We start from the raw sequence: 19277 nt of genomic DNA on the forward strand, positions 1-19277 counted from the left end.
ATAATATATACCTATTGTTGTTAACAAGTTCATTATGTTGTTTAATTTGAGACCGGTACTCTGAATATAACTACTGTAACTAAAATATCTCTTGTACTGTAAATGAACTTGATATTATTTTTTTTTTTCAATAAAAACCTTTATTTGCGTAAAAAAACAAAACACGCAGTAAAAAAATGGAACAATTAAGGTTGAACTTGCCAAAAAAGAGTCTGGCTCTTGTGTTTGATTTGTTTGAGATGAACGATGTATTTTAACATTTTGAGACAAACGAGTTAAATCTTTAACACCGGTTATAGTCTAGAAATACCACACCAAATAAAACAAGGAAAACAAAAAAAACTATTTAGTTTATCAAATCCACATTGCCAGGACGCTTTATCGTATAAACAAAAATTAAAAGAACGATCGAAACTTTTATTTTTTTACTTGCACTGCTGTTTTATTTCTAAATTGGCTTTAGGCACTCCATAAGTTTTAATTTAGAGTTTTTGATCATTTGATTAATTATTGTTTTTAATGTATATTATTTTGATCATGAACGAATATTAATTAGTAATTGACTTAAGCGAATGCTTTAGATAAAAAAAAATATATACGTTGGGTTAACAACACTGACAGATCGTAAACAACGCAAAGCCACACAAACTCTAAGCTATCAAAATACTGTTGTTTAGTCAACGTTTAATATTATTATAATATTCAGACAATACCGCACATTTTCACTCAACAAATATTCATAACTAAATTAACATTAAGGAATAAAAACTTCCTACTTTATTTTAAAACAAACGCACAACCCACGAGAAAGATAAACAGATAAACGCAAGATAAACGATCATCGGGGAGATCGGTTGTCTCCGTTGATTTTCGTACAACTTCGTGCAGCGCTCCCAAGTACAAACAAATTATGGAAAAGATTGTATGAAAGTATTTCTGTTTCACGATCCAGCGTCTTCACTCTTTCTTTTTATGAGTTTGATATAAAACGTGTGGTGCGCACGTTAAAATAAACCATAACAAATTGCGTCTTAAAATATTATCATTGTCTCATATCAGTTTGCATCTTAAAACATTATCATTGCCTAGTGTCAGTTTGCATTTTAAAACATTATCATTATCTAATATCAGTTTGCATATTAAAATATGATTATTGTCTCATATCAGTTTCTATCTTAAAATATCAACATTGTCTCATATAAGCTTGCATCTTAAAATATTATCGTTGTCTCATATGAGTTTGCGCGTTTTTTGATAAAAATACTTGTACTTTTTGCTAATGCTCTTGTATATATTTTTGAAGTCATGTTTGCAGATGTCTAATTTAATCATTGCGTATTATTTCACCGGTTCAGCCCCAGCGCATCTATAGACCGTCGGCCCTCGGTTACGTGTAAACAGTAAGTGTGAAAAAGTACAATTTTTTTAACTGGCTAACGGGGCACATACAAACAATTTCTATTGTGTTCTTAGTATTTATTTTATAACATTAAAAAAATTTTGAATGTCAGCGGTAACTAATATTTCAGTGACTAATTTACGCATCAACTACAGCCAAGAACAAAGCTATTTATGACACTTGTGTAATTGAATTTACCTTCGGGAACCACGGGAGTCTTCAATCGAACGAAATGTTCTGGAAACAGGATTTTGGGACTGTCCGACTTCCAAAACATTATAACTTCTGAACCAAATGAGACAATTTCATTCTGGTAGCTCCACATTTACTATGTTTATATTGTTTATTGTGTATTGCACATTTATCAGGTTGCTGTGTTAAATTTATTAACTACCGACTGAACCCTATTAAGAATGTTGTAATTACTCTACTGCGGGTAAAATCCTTTTTCTCTTCGGCTTATAATACCATAACAACCATAAAAAGTGGATGTGATCTTTGTATTCACAGCGCGATCGCTAATAAGTTATTTTAGCTATCGATAAGTTATTTAATCCACCGTGTCGTGTTATTGCGTGCGTAACGAATCAAGAAAACGACAAGTGCCTAGTTCACCACAGGACATCTGATAGAGCCTGCTTCGAGATAATTTCGTTCATTAAGGTTGGAAGAATCCCATTACACATTATATAAAGAACTTTCAATGTAAAATATTTATTACTTTTAAAACGAAAATAGCGTATCTGGGACTACTGATGTTTTTTTTGCATTAAAACAGTGGGTTTCAGATTTTTCTCTGAACTTAAAAAAAACGTTTATTTAAAAAATTGGAATTCGGTGTTTTATTCACCTATAATACAGCTTTTTGTAATAAATACTCAGTTTTTAAGTTTAAAACGGCAAAAAGTAGACTCGCGTGTTTTATTATTTATAAACTCTGCGCACGCCACTGTCTTCACTGCCTACATCAATATTAAAACATTAAATTCATATCATTGACGTCAGTTACTTTTAGTTCCTATGAATATTCGTCATCACTTTTACTTTCAACTTTCAAGTCCTAAAGAACTACAACACAATCTTAGATACAGTTTATTTATAACTTATAACGCATAATACGTAATCAAACACTATCGATAACCTCTGTAAATATTAGTATCCATAATTTAATATTTATGATACTCACCGTACAATGACAAAATATTGTATCTAGTATGAAATAATAATAGATAAGTGTAGATAGTTTTCTTTTAAAATCGTCCAATCGGCTCAAAATTAACAGAAGTAAATTTCTGGCAGTGTTGCCATCCGGTTCCATGGTGTAATGGTTAGCACTCTGGACTTTGAATCCAGCGATCCGAGTTCAAATCTCGGTGGAACCTGTGGTTGAATTTTTTTGTAGGATTAAAAAAGTTTATTTCTTCGCGTAATTTAGTATTTTTAATTACCACACTGATAAGGTTTCTAAAAAAAATAAAATTGTTTTTTTCCATAATCAAAATAATCTTTAGGAGTTTGAGCGTACAATTTTGAACCAAATTAATATTATTTTCTAAATTAATTTATTATATTCGTAACAAAAGATATTTTTTATGCATATGTAATTTTGTTATGTTATATACGAGTAGGTATGCTTATACGAAATTTTTAGGTTTTATTTGATGTGTTTTTAATCTAAATTTTTTTATCGTATTAATGTAATGTAATATGTAAATAAATCAATAAACCTTGTGATGTAGTTATTAGTGCGTTCGGCTATCATGGGTTTGTTCGGAACCCGTTTTCCGAATGGGCCAACATCATATAAGTAAAATTTTTTCTTGAATACTAAAACTAGCTAGCCTGAAAATAAACTGGCCTATGTTACAAAATAAAAAAACTCGAGAAAACAGATGAAACACGTTTACATTCAGTGTGCAAATATTCATTTATGGTAAGTGAATATTTTACATACTTATGTTAGCTTTGTAGTTAATTTATTTGTTTATTTTATTTAAATGTATATTACAACACGACTGCTAATTACAATATACATATAATTATTAGATATTTACAAAAACACGTTTTAAAAAATGTGCAAAATATATTATTAGCTCTCCCTTCCCGTTGATATGTAGCTAGTACATATTACAATTTATAGCTTTAGTATCTCTATAAATATAATAAATACTGTTACGTACAGTAGGTATATTCGCGAGCGAGAGAGACAAATTCACGCGTCACGCTGCCCAGTAGCAAAGTGACCTGTACTACTGCTATAGTACGCCAGTCGCCTGTTTTGCGCAGTTGCTTTCGGGATTTTGTAAGGGGTGGTCTCTCTTCTTGCTGCGAACGTTAGCCAATGGTTCATTAATATTTTTAGTGACTTCAACTAAAGATGATTGAAGCAATTGCCCATGAATATTCAATTTCAACGAGAGGAAAAGTCTAAAACTGGAAATCCCAGCATGGAAGAGATCCACCTCTCTCGGTAGGCTGTTCAAAAGACCAATCATCTACGGTCAATTAATTATGTATTTAGGAAGAACAAGTGGTGTTGCCAAGCTCTTAAATAGTTGCTCGGTACATATAATTTTATGCCCTCAAAAATGGGATTATAAATAAACCCGTTCAGAAGTGTGAAGGTCATCATAAGCAAGGCAATGCTCCTTCTGGTTCGCAAAAATGTTATTAAGCTTGGGCATACCTTAAAGGCAGAATGATTTATTTAAAACTCTGCATTTAAAAGATTTGTCATTGAAACAATACGCACCAAAAAATGTATTATTTATAGACCACTTATGAATATCAAAAAAAGCATTAAAATTTTAATGTGATTGTTTTGAGAGGAATAGCATTTGGGTGCAAAATTAACATATGTATACCACTTCTGTTCAGATAGATTTTATTTTTTTTAGTTCAATAATGCACTTAGTTCGATTTCACCAAAAATGTTACATAGACCAGTTTAGTTTTAGTTATTGAATTATTTTTTTACATCTTTAATTTTTTTTTATGTACATAATATTTTCCCTTTAAGTAATAATGAACTGCGTATCTATAAACATAAATTTCACTTGAGAAAAACCATTGATAAAAAAGCACTCGGCCAGGATTCTGTTTCTGTTTCACGCAGAACTGTATTATTTACCCTCCAGGACAACAGAACTGGAATAATAATTTTTTATCGTCCCTTTAAACGGACATTTCTTTAAATGAATTTTTCATTCAAGTTTAATAATATTCGAACGTTTTGTACATGTCCGTTTTTGGGACAAACCAAAAAATCTCATTTCAAGAAAAAACTTATAAATAGATGAAATAAACTACTAACATGCAAATAAAACTTTATTTTATTTGAAAATAATGCAGATTGCGCCTAATTTACCTTTCCATATTGTTTTAATTACCAAATTACTCGAGCCGGTGCGGTGTCAAGTTCAAAATGTCAATATTCAAGCTAAGAGCCACGGGCTACGCGACATCTTTACGTTTTGTGTGTGAGCGACAAAGATAGCCATACTGTCGTTCTTCTTTATCACTTAGCCACAATGTTACATCTAGTGGATGTTTGTAACTATCCAAATATTGTAGTTGTAATGGACACAAACGCTTTAAGGGTCGTTTCGTAAATTCATTCGTATCGTATAAGAGGGAATGAGAGCGAAATACGATTTTAAATGCGTAAGAGTGTGATGGATATATCGTCGAGAACAATGACGAACTTTCTTTTATATTTGATATTGAAAAAGTTATATAAAGCCTTTTTTACGTATATACTTAACTAACTTAAGTATCAAATGGAATACTTTTGTACTTATCAAGTTATGACATCAGGTGTCAAAAAAAATTAAACCTCTCTCCTAGAAGTTGAAGAAAAACACACGCATCATTGTTTTACGATCCTGACGATATGACGAACGAACGAACTTACGAAACGAAATGGTAACGGAATAAGCCTGCTGATAAGTTTTTAGGTCAAACCACACAAGAGCGGTACTGCGCGACACTGCACGGCGCGTTGCAACAACACAAAATATTGTTTTATTTTTTTGGCTTAAACAAACAGCAGTAGAGCTGCGCTAAATTGCGCGAAACTCCGTACAAAATTTTATAGCGCAGCGTCTCTGAAGTGCAGCGACGCTGTAGTGCAGTTCGACTTTTACTCGTATTCGAATATCATTATTTTGGATCCATTATTTATCAAAACAAGATACAAACGAATTACGAATTCGAGTTTTTTTTACCGCTTTCCAAAATGTTTTAATGTTTTCTAGGATTTTTTTGTCATTTTTATTCCCTTTCTATATTTCAGCAATTTTTTTTGTTCACACACACTCTGTTTCACTCTCTTCCATTCAATAATTATCTTGGTTGGTTGTTGTTTTGTTGGTTTTAATATGTAGAGCGAAAGGACAACGAAAAGGATTTACGATGCGAATGTTGATAGACGTAGAAAATGAGGAAGACCGAGAAAGACATGTGAAGACCGGTATCAACAAATAAAAGATGGACACGTCAAAAGTCGAAATGCATGAAGCGAGACTGTATTGAAAGACATATTAAAGCAGCGTTTTATCCTCTTTTCCGACTCTTACGGGGTGAACACAGCGTGTTATTCTGTAAGTTTATCTACTTTTTATCTATATTTGTATCTAATTTCACTTGAAAATCAGTTAATCATTTATGCTGGAATTTTGTGTGTAGGTTAATTTTTATATATGTATAATGACATTCGAATCTCGCATTTATCTTGAATTTTCATCCGGTGGCTACTTACAGGTAAAAGTACTGAAAAAAAATGGGATGAAGTGGTTTGCATTTTCGCCTATCACGCTTGAGGTCCTGGGTTCTTTAGAAATAAATTAATGATAAAATAAAATATGTTTGTTTAAAAAATCACCACGATCATCATAATTTCCCTTTAGGTGGCCAGTGGTGCATAGGGCTCTGCATTCGTAGGTAAACTAAATGCAGCGTGGAGGTAAAGTGATCAGTCCAACGTGAACATCCTCGTGAATATTAAAACAAAAATGGAACAGGAATACTAATAAAATTATAACCAAATCAATTATTTACATGCCTACATAATTTAAAGTTAATAGGCGGATTTTATTATAAAATATATTATTACTAGATACATATAAATTTAATAACATATTGTTTTACTTTATATCAATGTTTTATACTAAAAGAGTTATCATCATAAATAACTCCTTGATACGGAGATGGAAATGTCCACGCTTGTCCATCCCTCCGATTCTCCATGGTGGGTGGTGAAGGTTCTAGAGACTTGGCTTCTATATTCCTTCGTAATTTATTATCTTCTACAATTTCGGGGTGATTAGGATCCCCATTTCCTCTGACAATATAAACATACCTCTTCTTGTGCGTAGAAGATTGATATTGATTCGGAAAGGTGGTTCCCTGATATTGATTTTGATAGTTGTTGCTTGGTTGATACTGACTTGGGTTGTAGCTTCCTTGGTAATAAGACGCCTCGTTCCTGTAAATATCCGGTCTATAAATGGGCGTCAATTTTTCTGAATCAAATTTCAAGTTTCCTGTTCCAGTTCTATCGGGAAAAATCATCCGCGTATGGTCGTAAAAGGGCAGCGGTTTCGGAAGGGGCAAATTTGGATTTCCGGTCTGCTCCGAACCCGGGAAAAATAAGGTCTTAGGGCGTTTGGGAGATCCATCATCGTAATTAAAATTAGTGGCGCTTGACGGAAATTTAAGAGGGTTTGTATACAATGATTCAGGAATTCCAGACACTTTGAGTTGATCTTGGAATCTGCTATTATCGGGAAATTTCAGCACTCCATTCTGCCCATTACTGATTGAAGGAATCGCGAGATTAATATCGTGAAAGCTTTGGGATAAATACAGATCATTAGAAGACGATAGTCCAAGGTTTTGTATTCTATTAGAATCACTAGAATGGTCGTTATAAAATCCAGGTTTATTCAAAATTCTTGCTTCACTTTGTATAGTGTCATTATCGGAATTATTATTTGTGTTACCTCTATTTTGATACTTAAATCGATAGGGATATCTTTGATTATTTCCAAACTCTCCATTGCTTGGATAGTAGCTCGGTCTTTGACTGTATATTTCATTTTGATTGTACGGCCTAGTGTTCTGATTGAATTGTCCGGGATTGAATTGTCCGGGATTTAATTGTCCGGGATTCAATTGTCCGGGATTCAATTGTCCTAGTGCCTGGCCAAACAATTGAGTGAGCTGATTCAAACCGAATTGCTGTTGCTGTGAACCCGAGGGAAGATTTTGTTGTTGATTCGGATAATTCTGTAATCCGTTATCGTTAGATTGATCTTGTAGATTGTTGGTAAGACCGTTGAAGAAACGGAAAAAGCCTCCGTTGTGGTTGTTGAGATACTCTACCAGTCTGTCGGGATCTCTTGGACAATCAGGATATGCATAACGACACGAAGTAGGACTTCCTTGAGACATCACACCGAGAAGTGCTGCACGTCCAAATACCAACAGAGGAGAAACGCCACCGGTCAATGCCGAAAGAAGCCTGGAAAAAAATGTACGTTCATTAATCTTCATTTCGTGGTTGATGATAAATTTGACGCCATTAATGTGCCAGCTGAGAGTAATATACCTAAAAATATTGTGCAAAAACCACGCTTTACATTAAGATGGATTTTTTATTAAGAATATTTAGAAACTAACTTATTATTTAATATTAGTTTTTCTTGTATTGGTAACACAGAATGCGCGCTTATGTTGCTATGTTCGGAGTGAAATCAGATGTCATAAATAGGAGCGCAATGCGTTTATGTCTCTCTTTTTCTGAAATTTGGGATTTTTTTTTTACATTTTAAAAATAATAAAGGTCTTTAAAATACTGTCCTATCTCTATTCAGTAAATAAAAAAATTGCTAATTTTATCATTTTAAATTTCAAAAAAATCATTTTAAATTTGTAACAATGAATTCCCGCAAAAACGGTCATTTCATTGGCCGCGCCCCGAATACGTCACGATTCATGATTATTTTTTCCTTGCCTTTGAAATTTGCGTTGAACAATATCACAAATCTTGACGTTACAAGGCCAAACACGTCGCGTTTTTCTACAAACGTATTTTTATTGAATTTCTTTTTTTACATTTGTATATGAAAACATTTCTCCACAATATCCATATTAATTTTGAAAATACATTTAATTATTCTAAATCCAATTTATATATTTTTATCGGTATTCGTAGTATGTGATATTCCCCTATTCTCCTATCAGTCTGAAGTTCTTTTAATTCAAACTATTGGTCCAGACGAAGTAAGCCACCATTTTCATAATATAAAACTTTAAAAAATCGAAACAAAACTTCAGCAAAATCATGCAGCCCACAATCCGCCAATATTATTCAATGTCATAATCGAATGAAAGGTACTTAACAATATTCATATGAATATTCGCATCATTAATGCAACGCAATATTAATTTACTATACCTAAGGAAAAGTTAGCATAGGAATAAGTTGTCTATTTATAATACTACCTTACGTTTCTTATCTGCCAAACATTAGATCGCGCGATTAATCACCGTTTTTTAGATTAGGTATTTGAACTATTTTGATATAAATATGTATCATGTCATAAAAATACGTTAATTGACTGGTATAAGTGACTACTTTACACAATGTGTAACATTCATCATTCTGCTTATTTTTGAAATTTAATATATTTTTAACCTTTCCATCGGTTGATTTTTGGCACCTTAAATAACTCAAACCTTTATTGATGTAGATGGAGTTCGTCTGACTAACTAATTTTACCTACCAGGCAAAGACTTTTTTTTGTGAATTTTATGTTTACATTATTTTTGCACCACAACAAGCTGAGAGTAAATTACATTTCACAAAACACAGGCTTAAGAAAATTAACATTTTTAATTTTTGTGTTCTCGCCGGGAATCGAACCCGGAACCTTCCGTGCAAAGATCAAGTGTCTTCACCGCTACAACAGGGAGGTGGCCAATATTTAATTTTTATGCTTTTTGGACCATTTGGTAAAATCTTGTATAAATGTTTTTAGGCAAGAACTGGTTTTCAATCTGAGTGAGTTTTTGAGATTAACATTGTATAACAGAGACGAAGAACATATTTGAAAAGGATATATGGAAGTCTAGGCATTAACAAGACTTGTGATCTGTCATTGGCTGGTTTTAATGGCTACTTAACACACTTGAATATTACAATCTCTGTTGTAATACGTGAAACGTACTTAACTCAATTCTTTATACTTAAAAAAGATAAGCAAATCAAAATCATCACTATGTTTTATATAAGTATTGGTCACTTAGAATATATTAACATAAAATGAGCTGGCGTCTATACAATCCTTAAATTTTAAATTAGCATGCAAAAATCACGTAACCAAAAACAGAATGTGAAAGAAGGTATTAAATTACGTAAAAACTTTTACTTTTTTGCTCCTTTGCAGTGTAGGTATAATAGATTGGTATGACTTTTTTTTATATATTATGCAGGACATAAATACAAAAAACTTGTGGTTTTATGTAATTTAAGCATTTAAATTAAAAAATAAATAGAAATCTTTAAACGATTTGCATACTGACTGCTTATAATGTAATGTTAATATGTAATTATGAACGATTTTTGGCAACTTTTTTAAAGTTTTTTTGTTTTTAAAAAATATTAGCGTTCTTATAATTTATCCAAATATCAAAATTTTGGTGGCCATTTTCAACGAATTTTAAATAACTCACTGATAAAAAATGGAAATCCAGTTGGGTTTGAACCTCGAACCTCTGGCTGTGAGTTCGCAATACTAGCCACGGGACCACAACCCGATTTTAAAGTAGATAGACTCTTTGATCCCAGAACATAAATTAAGTAGATATTTATAACTTTGTCATTTTGAATGCTGTTTATAGCTTGAAAATGATTACCAATTTTTCTTGTTTTTTTTTTTAAAAAGAAAACTTTATTTAATATATATATATATAAAATTGTGGTACAAATTTGTACCGTCAGGCAATTACAATTTAAAGAGTTGTTATTTTTCCGATACGATATATTTACAAAAATAAATAAAAAACCCGGGATAATCAAACCAGAATTATTATTTTAAATAAATGCCTATTATAAATATAGAGTCGTAAAAGAGTAAACAACTTTAAATGAACCGGAAATCATTTTTTGGAACTAATTACCGTAGAACTTCATTTATCCAAACTCCAGTCATCCAGATTGCCAAATATCCACATGGTTATCAGAAAATAAAAAATCGAGATGTATTAAATTTTAATTTGACTATGCAATTGACTTTAGTGGACTCTTTAAAGTAAGAATTCAATTTGATTAAGATGTATTATTTAAAAGGCGAAAAAATCTGGCACTCAGATATCCGGATAATTGGAGTTTTACTGTTCTTCAAATAGCCGAAACTACTAAAAAATTACCGAATTTCTTACGGCAGTAGTTAGTTTTATCAAATGTATTCTCATATGATGTATGAGTTATTTTACACTATGAATTTCTATCGTCAGTGAGCAAAGGATTAACTAAAGTGCACTGATTGTAATTTTAAAATGTTTGATCCAGTGGGAGCAATATGTTAGTGTAAGCTTTTAATAGCATGTGTCTAATCAACACGTTGGTTTTATATTTTTATAGAATTACTATGGTGAACGCCTGCCATGCTTGAAGTCTCGGTTTCGAATCCTGGAAAGGTTGACATGAAATATTTGTTTTTAATTATGATTTTCCACAAATGTGTTTTACTGTCCCAGGACTGGCGTCTGAAGCGTAAAACTGATCACTTTACCTTCCTGTAACATATGACTGAGGTACACTGCATTTGATTTAACAATGTAGTGCCCGTATGCGCCACCGGGTGCAGATAAAAGTTTTATGAAGATGTGGTTAGTGTAATTTGCATATTTACGGTAGGTACGTCTCAAAACCAGTACACATAGAAAAGTCGGCAAATGGTTATGTACAATTGTCAATGCATTTTAATTAATGAATTAATAATAAATCAGGTCTTTTTTTGCCAACAGTTTTCCATGTCTGGACAGAGAAAGTGCTCAAAAATATTTCATCTGTGTGGGAGGTGTTATTGTTAAACGTAAGTTCGATTTGTAACATAAGAAATTTACATATCTCTCTCTAAAAAGGAAAATGATATATGGTCAACTATTCAGTTGAGAAATAATATTTCTAACAATAATTAAAAAATATATGCATATTTACAATATTTGAGTTTGTCCAAATGTTTGTCGACAAATGTTAAGAAAATGATTCAACTTCTAGATATCATGACAATTGATCAAAGAATCAAATTCAATGTTGCCAATGAAATAAACAAAATTATTAAAGGAATAGTTCCGAGATATTTTCAAAATAAACTAAAAAATAATAAGTTCTTTCATAACTATGCAACAAGAGGATCTAAAATATAAGACTGGAAAAGAAATCAAAAGCAATGTCCCAGAACTGCCTTATGTACAAGGGAACAAAACTATTTGAAGAAATGCCAGAAAGCATAAAAAATTAAATTAATGTAAATATATTTAAAATTAAATGTAAAAAGTATATATGTGAAAAATATTAGGTAGTAAATAGTGTAAATAGTGAATATAATTAATGAAAATGTACATATGAAACAGTTAATATTATAAATTAGGATACTAAGTGTATAATAGTGATAAATAATGTTAGAATAAGTATAGATGTAAATATTGTGTTGTAAATATATATTAGAATATGTAATACATAGAACTAAATAAATAAATAAAAAAATAAACAAAAAAAAGACTGGATTTCACCCCCACGGGAGTCATTAAGATTAACAAATCACAACAGGGATGGAAAATACCTTAAAAAGGGAATATGGAAGTCTAGGCATTTACAGGGCTCATGACTTGTCATTGACTGGTTAAAGTGGCCACTTTTCACATCATGTAACATTAACCATTTTTCCAATGTTTCTTCAATTCTTCCATTTGTTGATTTTAGCGAAGTTAAAGAGCTCATAATAGCGAAGTTAAAAGACAGGCCATAAGCCTTGTAAATTCCTAGACTTCCATATTTCCTTATTAAAAGTCTCACTGTTGTAACCAATTTAAAAATGAATAATTTCCTACTGAGAAAATCCAGCCAGTCTGCAAGCATTTTGACTTACTATCAAAAATTAAATAATATATTTATTACTATTAGAGTCTCTTTGGTAAGATAAAAATTATATCTGGGCATATCAAATGACATTTCCAGTGTCGAGACTTCCAAATTATCTTCGTAGAGATTCTTCGTTTTTGTTGAAATCTGTTGATATAAATAAAAATGTAGTAAAAGCTATAAAACAAGAAGTAAATAAATAAATAAATTTTAATTTATTTCAACAGAGAGGGAAAACATTTTTAAAAAGGGAATATGGAAGTCTAGGCATTTACAGGGAAAGCCAACATATGAAAGAGTTGAGGAAATATGCATGTTCAAACATTGGCAGAATGGTGATTGTTACACAGTGTGTAAAGTGGCCACTTAAACCAGCCAATGACAGGTCATAAGTCCTGTGAATGCCTAGACTTCCATATTCCCTTTTTAAGGTATTCTCCATCCCTGTTGTAATTTGTTAATATGTATATTTAGTAAATGTGTATATTGTATATATGTATATATCTATATAGGTTTGAATTAAAGAATGATGACTATTGTCCATGCGATGATATTTCTTCACAGAGAATCGAACATCTGTTATTTCAGTGCCCATTTTTCAGTTTACAACGCCATAATCTTGAAGCAGAATGCAGGAAATATGGAATATCCTAAACAGATATCCACACTGTAGTTAAAGGTAGTTATCACGCGCCATTGTTCTTGAACTTTGCAACGATGGTGATTGGACTCTTAAAGGTAATAAACCAAAATCAGTGATCGAACATCCCATTTCCAAGACAAACAAAAACGATTTTTCCGAGTACCTTAGCCTTGTACATGACGCGTAAAGCTACTTAATACAGGGGTCCAAATATATATTAAAAAAAAAAAAAAAACAACATGAATATATTATGTCGGTCGTCCAGTTCACTAAAAAAGGTAAAAAAAAAAATTGACTACGAGATTCGAGGGTGTTGTAATGCAGCATCTCTGCTAGAAATAACGATGGATACATGAACGACCGACCACCGGATATAGCTCCGTGTATTTTTTTTCTTATTTCCAAAACTTAAACTGCCCCTACGGGGGTGCCGCTTAGAAACGATAGAGGCCATAAAACGAAATTCGCTGAAGGAGATGTAGGCATAGCTGTATTGCACTCTATGGAGCCTACTTTGAAGGGAACAAAATGCATTTTGATAAATGAATGATAATTGTTTTGATGAACCAACAGCAAAAATAAAAAATATGGATCTTTACTTTTACTACTGAATTAATTTGTTGTATAAATAATTACTTGTATATTGCTGTAATAAATATGTAAAATAATTTTTTTAAAATATAAAAAAAATGATGTTTTTTTTTTACAATTTCCGGGTGTTTTTTGTACATTATGTACATATTTAAGTGTTAGGATATTTTTACATAAGATAGTTAGTAATATTTTTAATGTATTTTTAAGTAAGAATTATAGAAATATTAATATTTGATCTTACGTGAAGAGAGACTCCGTGCTAGCAAACGAAGGCAAGAATGAATTCTGTCGATAGCTTGGATTACCACCGGCAGCTACTTCACACAGCAACCGTGGCACGCATTTCTGGTCATCATGCTTCGCTATTGAGCTCAAGGCGTTCATCAAACTTCCAAAAGGACTTTGTTCTTCGGGACCAAATCCTTGAGGGTAATCTTGCGGGTAAGGGGGATAGTTCTGAGGATAAGGCGGAAAGTTGTGTCCAGGGCGCTGTTGGTATGGATCTTGATATGGAGGATAGTTTTGAAAGTACGGGTCTAAAGGATCCTGGGAAATAGGAAATGGGTTAGGATAAGAACTCGGTCGCTTCTTTTGTTTTCTCTTCCTGGGAGGTCTGTAAAATGGTCCTTGATTGATGTAAGACGGATCAGGAAATTTCTGCGCGTATTGTCCATTCTGAAAAACTCCTGGCTTGTATTTTTGAAAGTAGGGTCCGTTTTGATCGAATTCTTGAGGATAATACGGCACGTTTTGAAGATTCTGCTCGTTTTGATAAGCATCTTCGGGATATCTTTCCCGTTGAGGATTTTTCGAAGGTCTTTCGAAAACTATGTTAGATCCCTGGTCATAATGTGGATTAAAGTTAGGGTTTTCTCCGTAAAATGGATCGTCTGGAGTTTCGTCATAATCGTCCGTTGGAAACCGTAACCTCGGTTTGCTTTCTTGTCGTGCCAACTTCGATAGGAATCTACAAAGATAAAAATGTGACGGTACAACACACAATAAACTGAATCACTAGAATGAACGTTAGATAACGAGGATTATTGTTTAATTAAAGATAATAGAATTACATATGGTGTTTTTCAATACATTACGAAATTTCGGAAAGAAACGTTTAAAATAAAATCTTAACCTAAGAAAAGACAAAAAAAACTACTGAAGTTACTAGGCTTTTAGCGGGTCTTAAGTTTCTTAAGGGTTTTAACATAACGCAAGCCCAAAACAACAGTGAGATAAACCCGAATTTTCTGATTTTGAGATACAGATATGATTTATTTCAGTACCTGAAATATGTTTACTTAAATAGGGAATTATTTAGTAATAATTCAAATTGGATTAGCGGTAGTTCCGATGGTGTACTGTCAGTTCCAGGATGCAGAACTAAGTTCGCACAGAGGCACTCCTTACACGTTGGTCCAAGATCTTTCAATATTCTACCTAAAGAATTACAAAACATTAAACCTCTGATACCATTTAAGTGAAAAATCCCCTCAAGGGCATATGTTTTATAAACAAATACAATTTTTAAACGTTTTTTATTTGGGGAAAAAGTACATTATAAAAAATGAAACAAAATACAGTACCAAAAAAGATGCAATAGACAGTTGGTACGGGATCTAATGAAAACTTAAACTCAAATATAAAATAATTTAAAGTCCATTGTTCAAAATGTTAGGTACCGGGTTCGATTCCCGGTGAGAATACAAAAATTAAATGTGATTTTTCTCAAGCTTGGGTGTTCTGTAATTAGGCCTCCTGGCCTGTCTTGGTGCTAAATATATATATATATATATATATATATATATATATTTAAATAAACCTCGGACCTCTTTTTATACGATTTGAAAATAACACAGTACATAACAAAAAATGTACTAAATTTTTTTGTGGAAATGCTACTTTTTAGGTACAAAAATAATAAACAATATTTTTTTTTATTCCCAAATTGATTTATATACAAGGGAAACCTTTATATGGCATTGCGTGTAAAGTACCCCCCCGTATAAGAGGTTCTGGTAAATATGACATGATAAGAAAACTGATATGTAAAAGAAAGATATTAGTTTTGAGTTTATAACCTAAAAAATATAAAGAAATTATTCACAAGCGGGAAAGATAGTCAAAAGGTGGAAATGGAAAAAAGGCGAGGTCCAGCTTAGGCTGCCTTTGGTAAGCTCTTGTATATCCTTAAGTTTCCGAAGTACTCACATTACTTCAAGAAGAAACGATTTGATGCTTGTGTTTTCTCTGTACTGTTATATGGCTAAAAACGTTTGTGTTCACCAAAAAAATTTACACAAATTATCAGTGACAGAAGGAGCTATGGAAAGGAGAATGCTGAGTATTTCGTTGATGGACAGAAGAGCCAATAGATGGACAAGAGCGAGATCAAAGGTCACCGATGTGGTCTACAGAGTTGCCATATAGCCAGAACCATAGACTATGTGGACTAAAAAAATCTTGAAATGGCGTCCCAAAACAGGCAGAAGGAATGTCGGCAAGCCTCAGACAAGGTGGTTTGATGTCATAAGACGGGTTGCTGGAAGCGGTTGGAGGCGGTTGGCTCAGGATGGGGAGATGTGGAAACTTAAGGGCTAGGCCTATGTTCACCATTGGACAATAGTCGGCTGAACGGTTTGGGTAGGTAGGAAGAAATTGCCTTAAGGCAATATGCCCGCCCTTATATGTATATTTATTGTATATGTATATAAAGTGTCAATAAATAAATGATTCACATAAAGTATTAAAAATCAGTATTTTTTAAATTTCCATCAAAATATTTAAATACGAGTACGTTAAAACGGAATAATTAATTATGTCAGTTATATTAATTTATTTATTCATTCAAATTACACTCTTTTACAGATTAATGAACTTATTAAAGCATTTTAGGCTGTGCCCGTGTTAAGCCATAATAATTAACAAAAATAAAAAATACATCGTTTAATGTATTCAATTATAATAACATGTGAAGCAATAGAATAACAATTCAGAAAAATAAAACATAAGTAATAAAGAATAAAACAATAAATAATTTCCATTTTTCCAGCACAAGTTATTTACGACTTTTATTAAATGGTCATAAAATGTAAATATTTGAGTAAATAATAAGAACTCTAGTACTTCTCTATGTTAAGAAGAAAAAAAAAACAAAAAAAAAACATAAAAAATAATCGGTTTAAATATTGAAATATGAATTATACGAGTTTAGTTACATACATAATCAAATATAAAAAAATATATACTCATTAAAAACAATAGAAAATGATGCGAAAGCATAATTTACAATAATTGAGATATGGTTTAAAAAGTAAGAAATTAAAGTAATAAATATTATGCCAAATTAATTTTTATTATTTCAGCTTAAATTTTTTACTGACATTAATAATTTTGAGTTTGTTCGGCAAGTTTTTAAATTATTTTTAAACGCAGAGTGCTGTATTGGTATTTAAGTATTATTTTGGTATCTACATTGATAAAGCATGTACTGTAAAGTTTTAATTGTTATTATTATTATATTATTGTACTTACTGTATAAGGTCATTTCCCGTGAAGTTATTTCTATTTGTGTTATTTTTCAAGTCGATTACAGATCTGCCGTCTTCTGCATGCGTTTGGTAACCACACATCAAAACACACACTAACCACAACATTGAAGTCATTTTCCTATTAAAAAACAAAGATTAAAACTCTAAATAAACAATCAACCGGCATGTTTTTTCGGCATCCATTGAAAAGAACCACTCGCTTTTAGAGTCGGACTGTTAGTGGTATTCTAGCTAGTCCCACACAGTTCATTACCAATGCTGGTATACTATTGAGGTTAAATCATTCTCATAAAGAGAGTTTGGAGAAAGTAAAGGTCTGCATATTGTTTGGATCATTCTGGAGCCCAAGCTATATCGATTAAAGAGAGTGGTAAAAAATAGTTTGATTGAATACAGTTTGATGTAAAATAAACCCTATATAACCCTTACGAGTATTTTGACTCGATGAAAAATTCTGAAATAGGAAATCTAGTGGAAATTAATCCAGTTCCTGGGCTGGTTAACGCGTTTGTCTAACATTTCAAACTGATTCAAATTCAAATTGAGTGAATGATTTTCCGAATGTTTAAGTTTACGGTTTACCATATTGATGTGCAATATATATTTATTTAAAAAAAATGTTTTTTGAGTGTAAGATCCTTTATTAATATCTATGCTTCTGGGGCACTTTTGAGAGAGTTGTGGAGCGGGATTTGAACCTCGAGTTAAGATTTTCTAAAAATTGAATTGAATGTTAAATGATTGAATGAAAAAAAAATCATCATCATCTCCCTTTCTGCACCCAGTGGTGCATAGGGCACTCCATTCGTAAACCAAATGTAGTGTAGTACAATCATCTATTGCATGAAGGTAAGGTGATCAGTTTTACGCATCGTCCAGGTACAATGAAATATTGCATTAAAAAAACATTAAAATCAGTATTTTACGTCTACGCCAGGAACCAAACCCAGAAACTCAAAAGTGGTGGGCAAACACGATGAGGCGGACTTTTCTCCTGTCGATTTCCTTGGTCAGGATTAAAACTAAGATCCAAATTTAATTTACTTTGTCCCCATTTAGATATTTTTAATACAAAATTTTGTGACTTTAAAAAAACTTTTTGAAACACTGTAAAATGAAACATTTGTCAGTGTGTAATAAGTTTATGTTTCTTTAATTATGTTTATTTTATTTTAATATCAAAATTTTGAATTGGTCAACTATGTTATGAAAATCCCTCACCTCCACTCTTCCACTCTTCCACTCTATTTCCTCATCCCTTAACCTTCTTACGAGCTCTTTTTTTTCTCATGTCTTACATAATATATTATTTTTCTCTTTACTGTGTAAAATATTCTCTCATTATATTTGTGAAAAACTTTAAATGGATGTATGTACTATTTTTTGTATTTTGTATTCTTATATAACAACTGTTGTTTTTTCTTGATAAATAAAAATAAAAATAAAATACATTTCTGAGAATGGATTGCAAAAGGTTTGTTGATCTGATCACCTTACACGCTGTGTAACATTCACTTTTCGGTCAGTCGTTGTCTAGACTTCCATATTCCCTTCTCACGGATGTTCTCCTTCTCTGTTGCAATACAAACCCACTCAGTTTATTGACACACACGTTCTGCAAATTAGTAAATTCAAACGCGTCAAAAAATCGCCAACTTTCCTGTCCATATTAGCTCAGATGACATAGTACTAAGTTGGATATGATGAAAGTGAGATGCGAAAACACGTTGGCCAATATTACCCACGTAGGTGTTGGGTATTCCTAGATCAGGCTGCGCTTGTCCATGACGTCATGTAGTTTTTATTTTTATTTATTTTATAATTATTGATAACATTATCCATATATGTATTAGGGACAGAGACACAGTTTATAGCGACACAATCAAGAACGACCCATGCCTGTGAACATGCCCCGACTCACTAGAAAATCCGTATTGAGTCTGG

General features: G+C 32.0%; 1 protein-coding gene and 1 non-coding gene across 5 annotated transcripts; one reads left to right on the forward strand and one right to left on the reverse strand.

Annotated features, from left to right (window-relative positions):
- Positions 1–2709: 2709 nt before the first annotated feature.
- On the forward strand, positions 2710–2781 carry TRNAQ-UUG (transfer RNA glutamine (anticodon UUG)). The gene has a single exon. It is a non-coding gene; the product is annotated as a tRNA-Gln (tRNA).
- A 1488-nt stretch (positions 2782–4269) lies between these two features.
- Positions 4270–17554, reverse strand: LOC148274257 (uncharacterized). Of its 4 annotated transcripts, XM_088237381.1 has the most exons (4): positions 17317–17554; positions 14027–14752; positions 6759–7922; positions 4385–4666 (listed from the first exon to the last, which is right to left on the reverse strand). In XM_088237381.1, exons 1-4 carry the CDS (start codon positions 17445–17447, stop codon positions 4603–4605), a joined length of 2085 nt encoding a protein of 694 aa, XP_088093507.1. In that variant the 5' UTR covers positions 17448–17554; the 3' UTR covers positions 4385–4602. The 4 variants fall into 4 exon arrangements, with proteins under 4 accessions (XP_088093509.1, XP_088093507.1, XP_088093505.1 ...); XM_088237383.1 differs by lacking the exon at positions 14027–14752 and having other exon boundaries at positions 4270–4666; XM_088237379.1 differs by lacking the exon at positions 4385–4666 and having other exon boundaries at positions 6489–7922.
- Positions 17555–19277: the final 1723 nt, after the last annotated feature.

The sequence above is a fragment of the Micrasema longulum genome, unplaced genomic scaffold, assembly GCF_059751315.1.
Source record: "Micrasema longulum isolate JH-2025_06_02 unplaced genomic scaffold, ASM5975131v1 h1tg001712l, whole genome shotgun sequence".
Taxonomy (NCBI): domain Eukaryota; kingdom Metazoa; phylum Arthropoda; class Insecta; order Trichoptera; family Brachycentridae; genus Micrasema; species Micrasema longulum.

Excerpts from the sequence above, each read along its gene's own strand:
- LOC148274257 (XM_088237379.1), bottom strand. The coding sequence starts at position 17,447 with ATGACTTCAATGTTGTGGTTAGTGTGTGTTTTGATGTGTGGTTACCAA. Across the intron at positions 14,753-17,316 it reads ACGGGAAATGACCTTATACA|ATTCCTATCGAAGTTGGCAC; the intron begins GTAAGTACAATA and ends TTATCTTTGTAG. Across the intron at positions 7,923-14,026 it reads AGCACGGAGTCTCTCTTCAC|GCTTCTTTCGGCATTGACCG; the intron begins GTAAGATCAAAT and ends ATTTTTTTCCAG.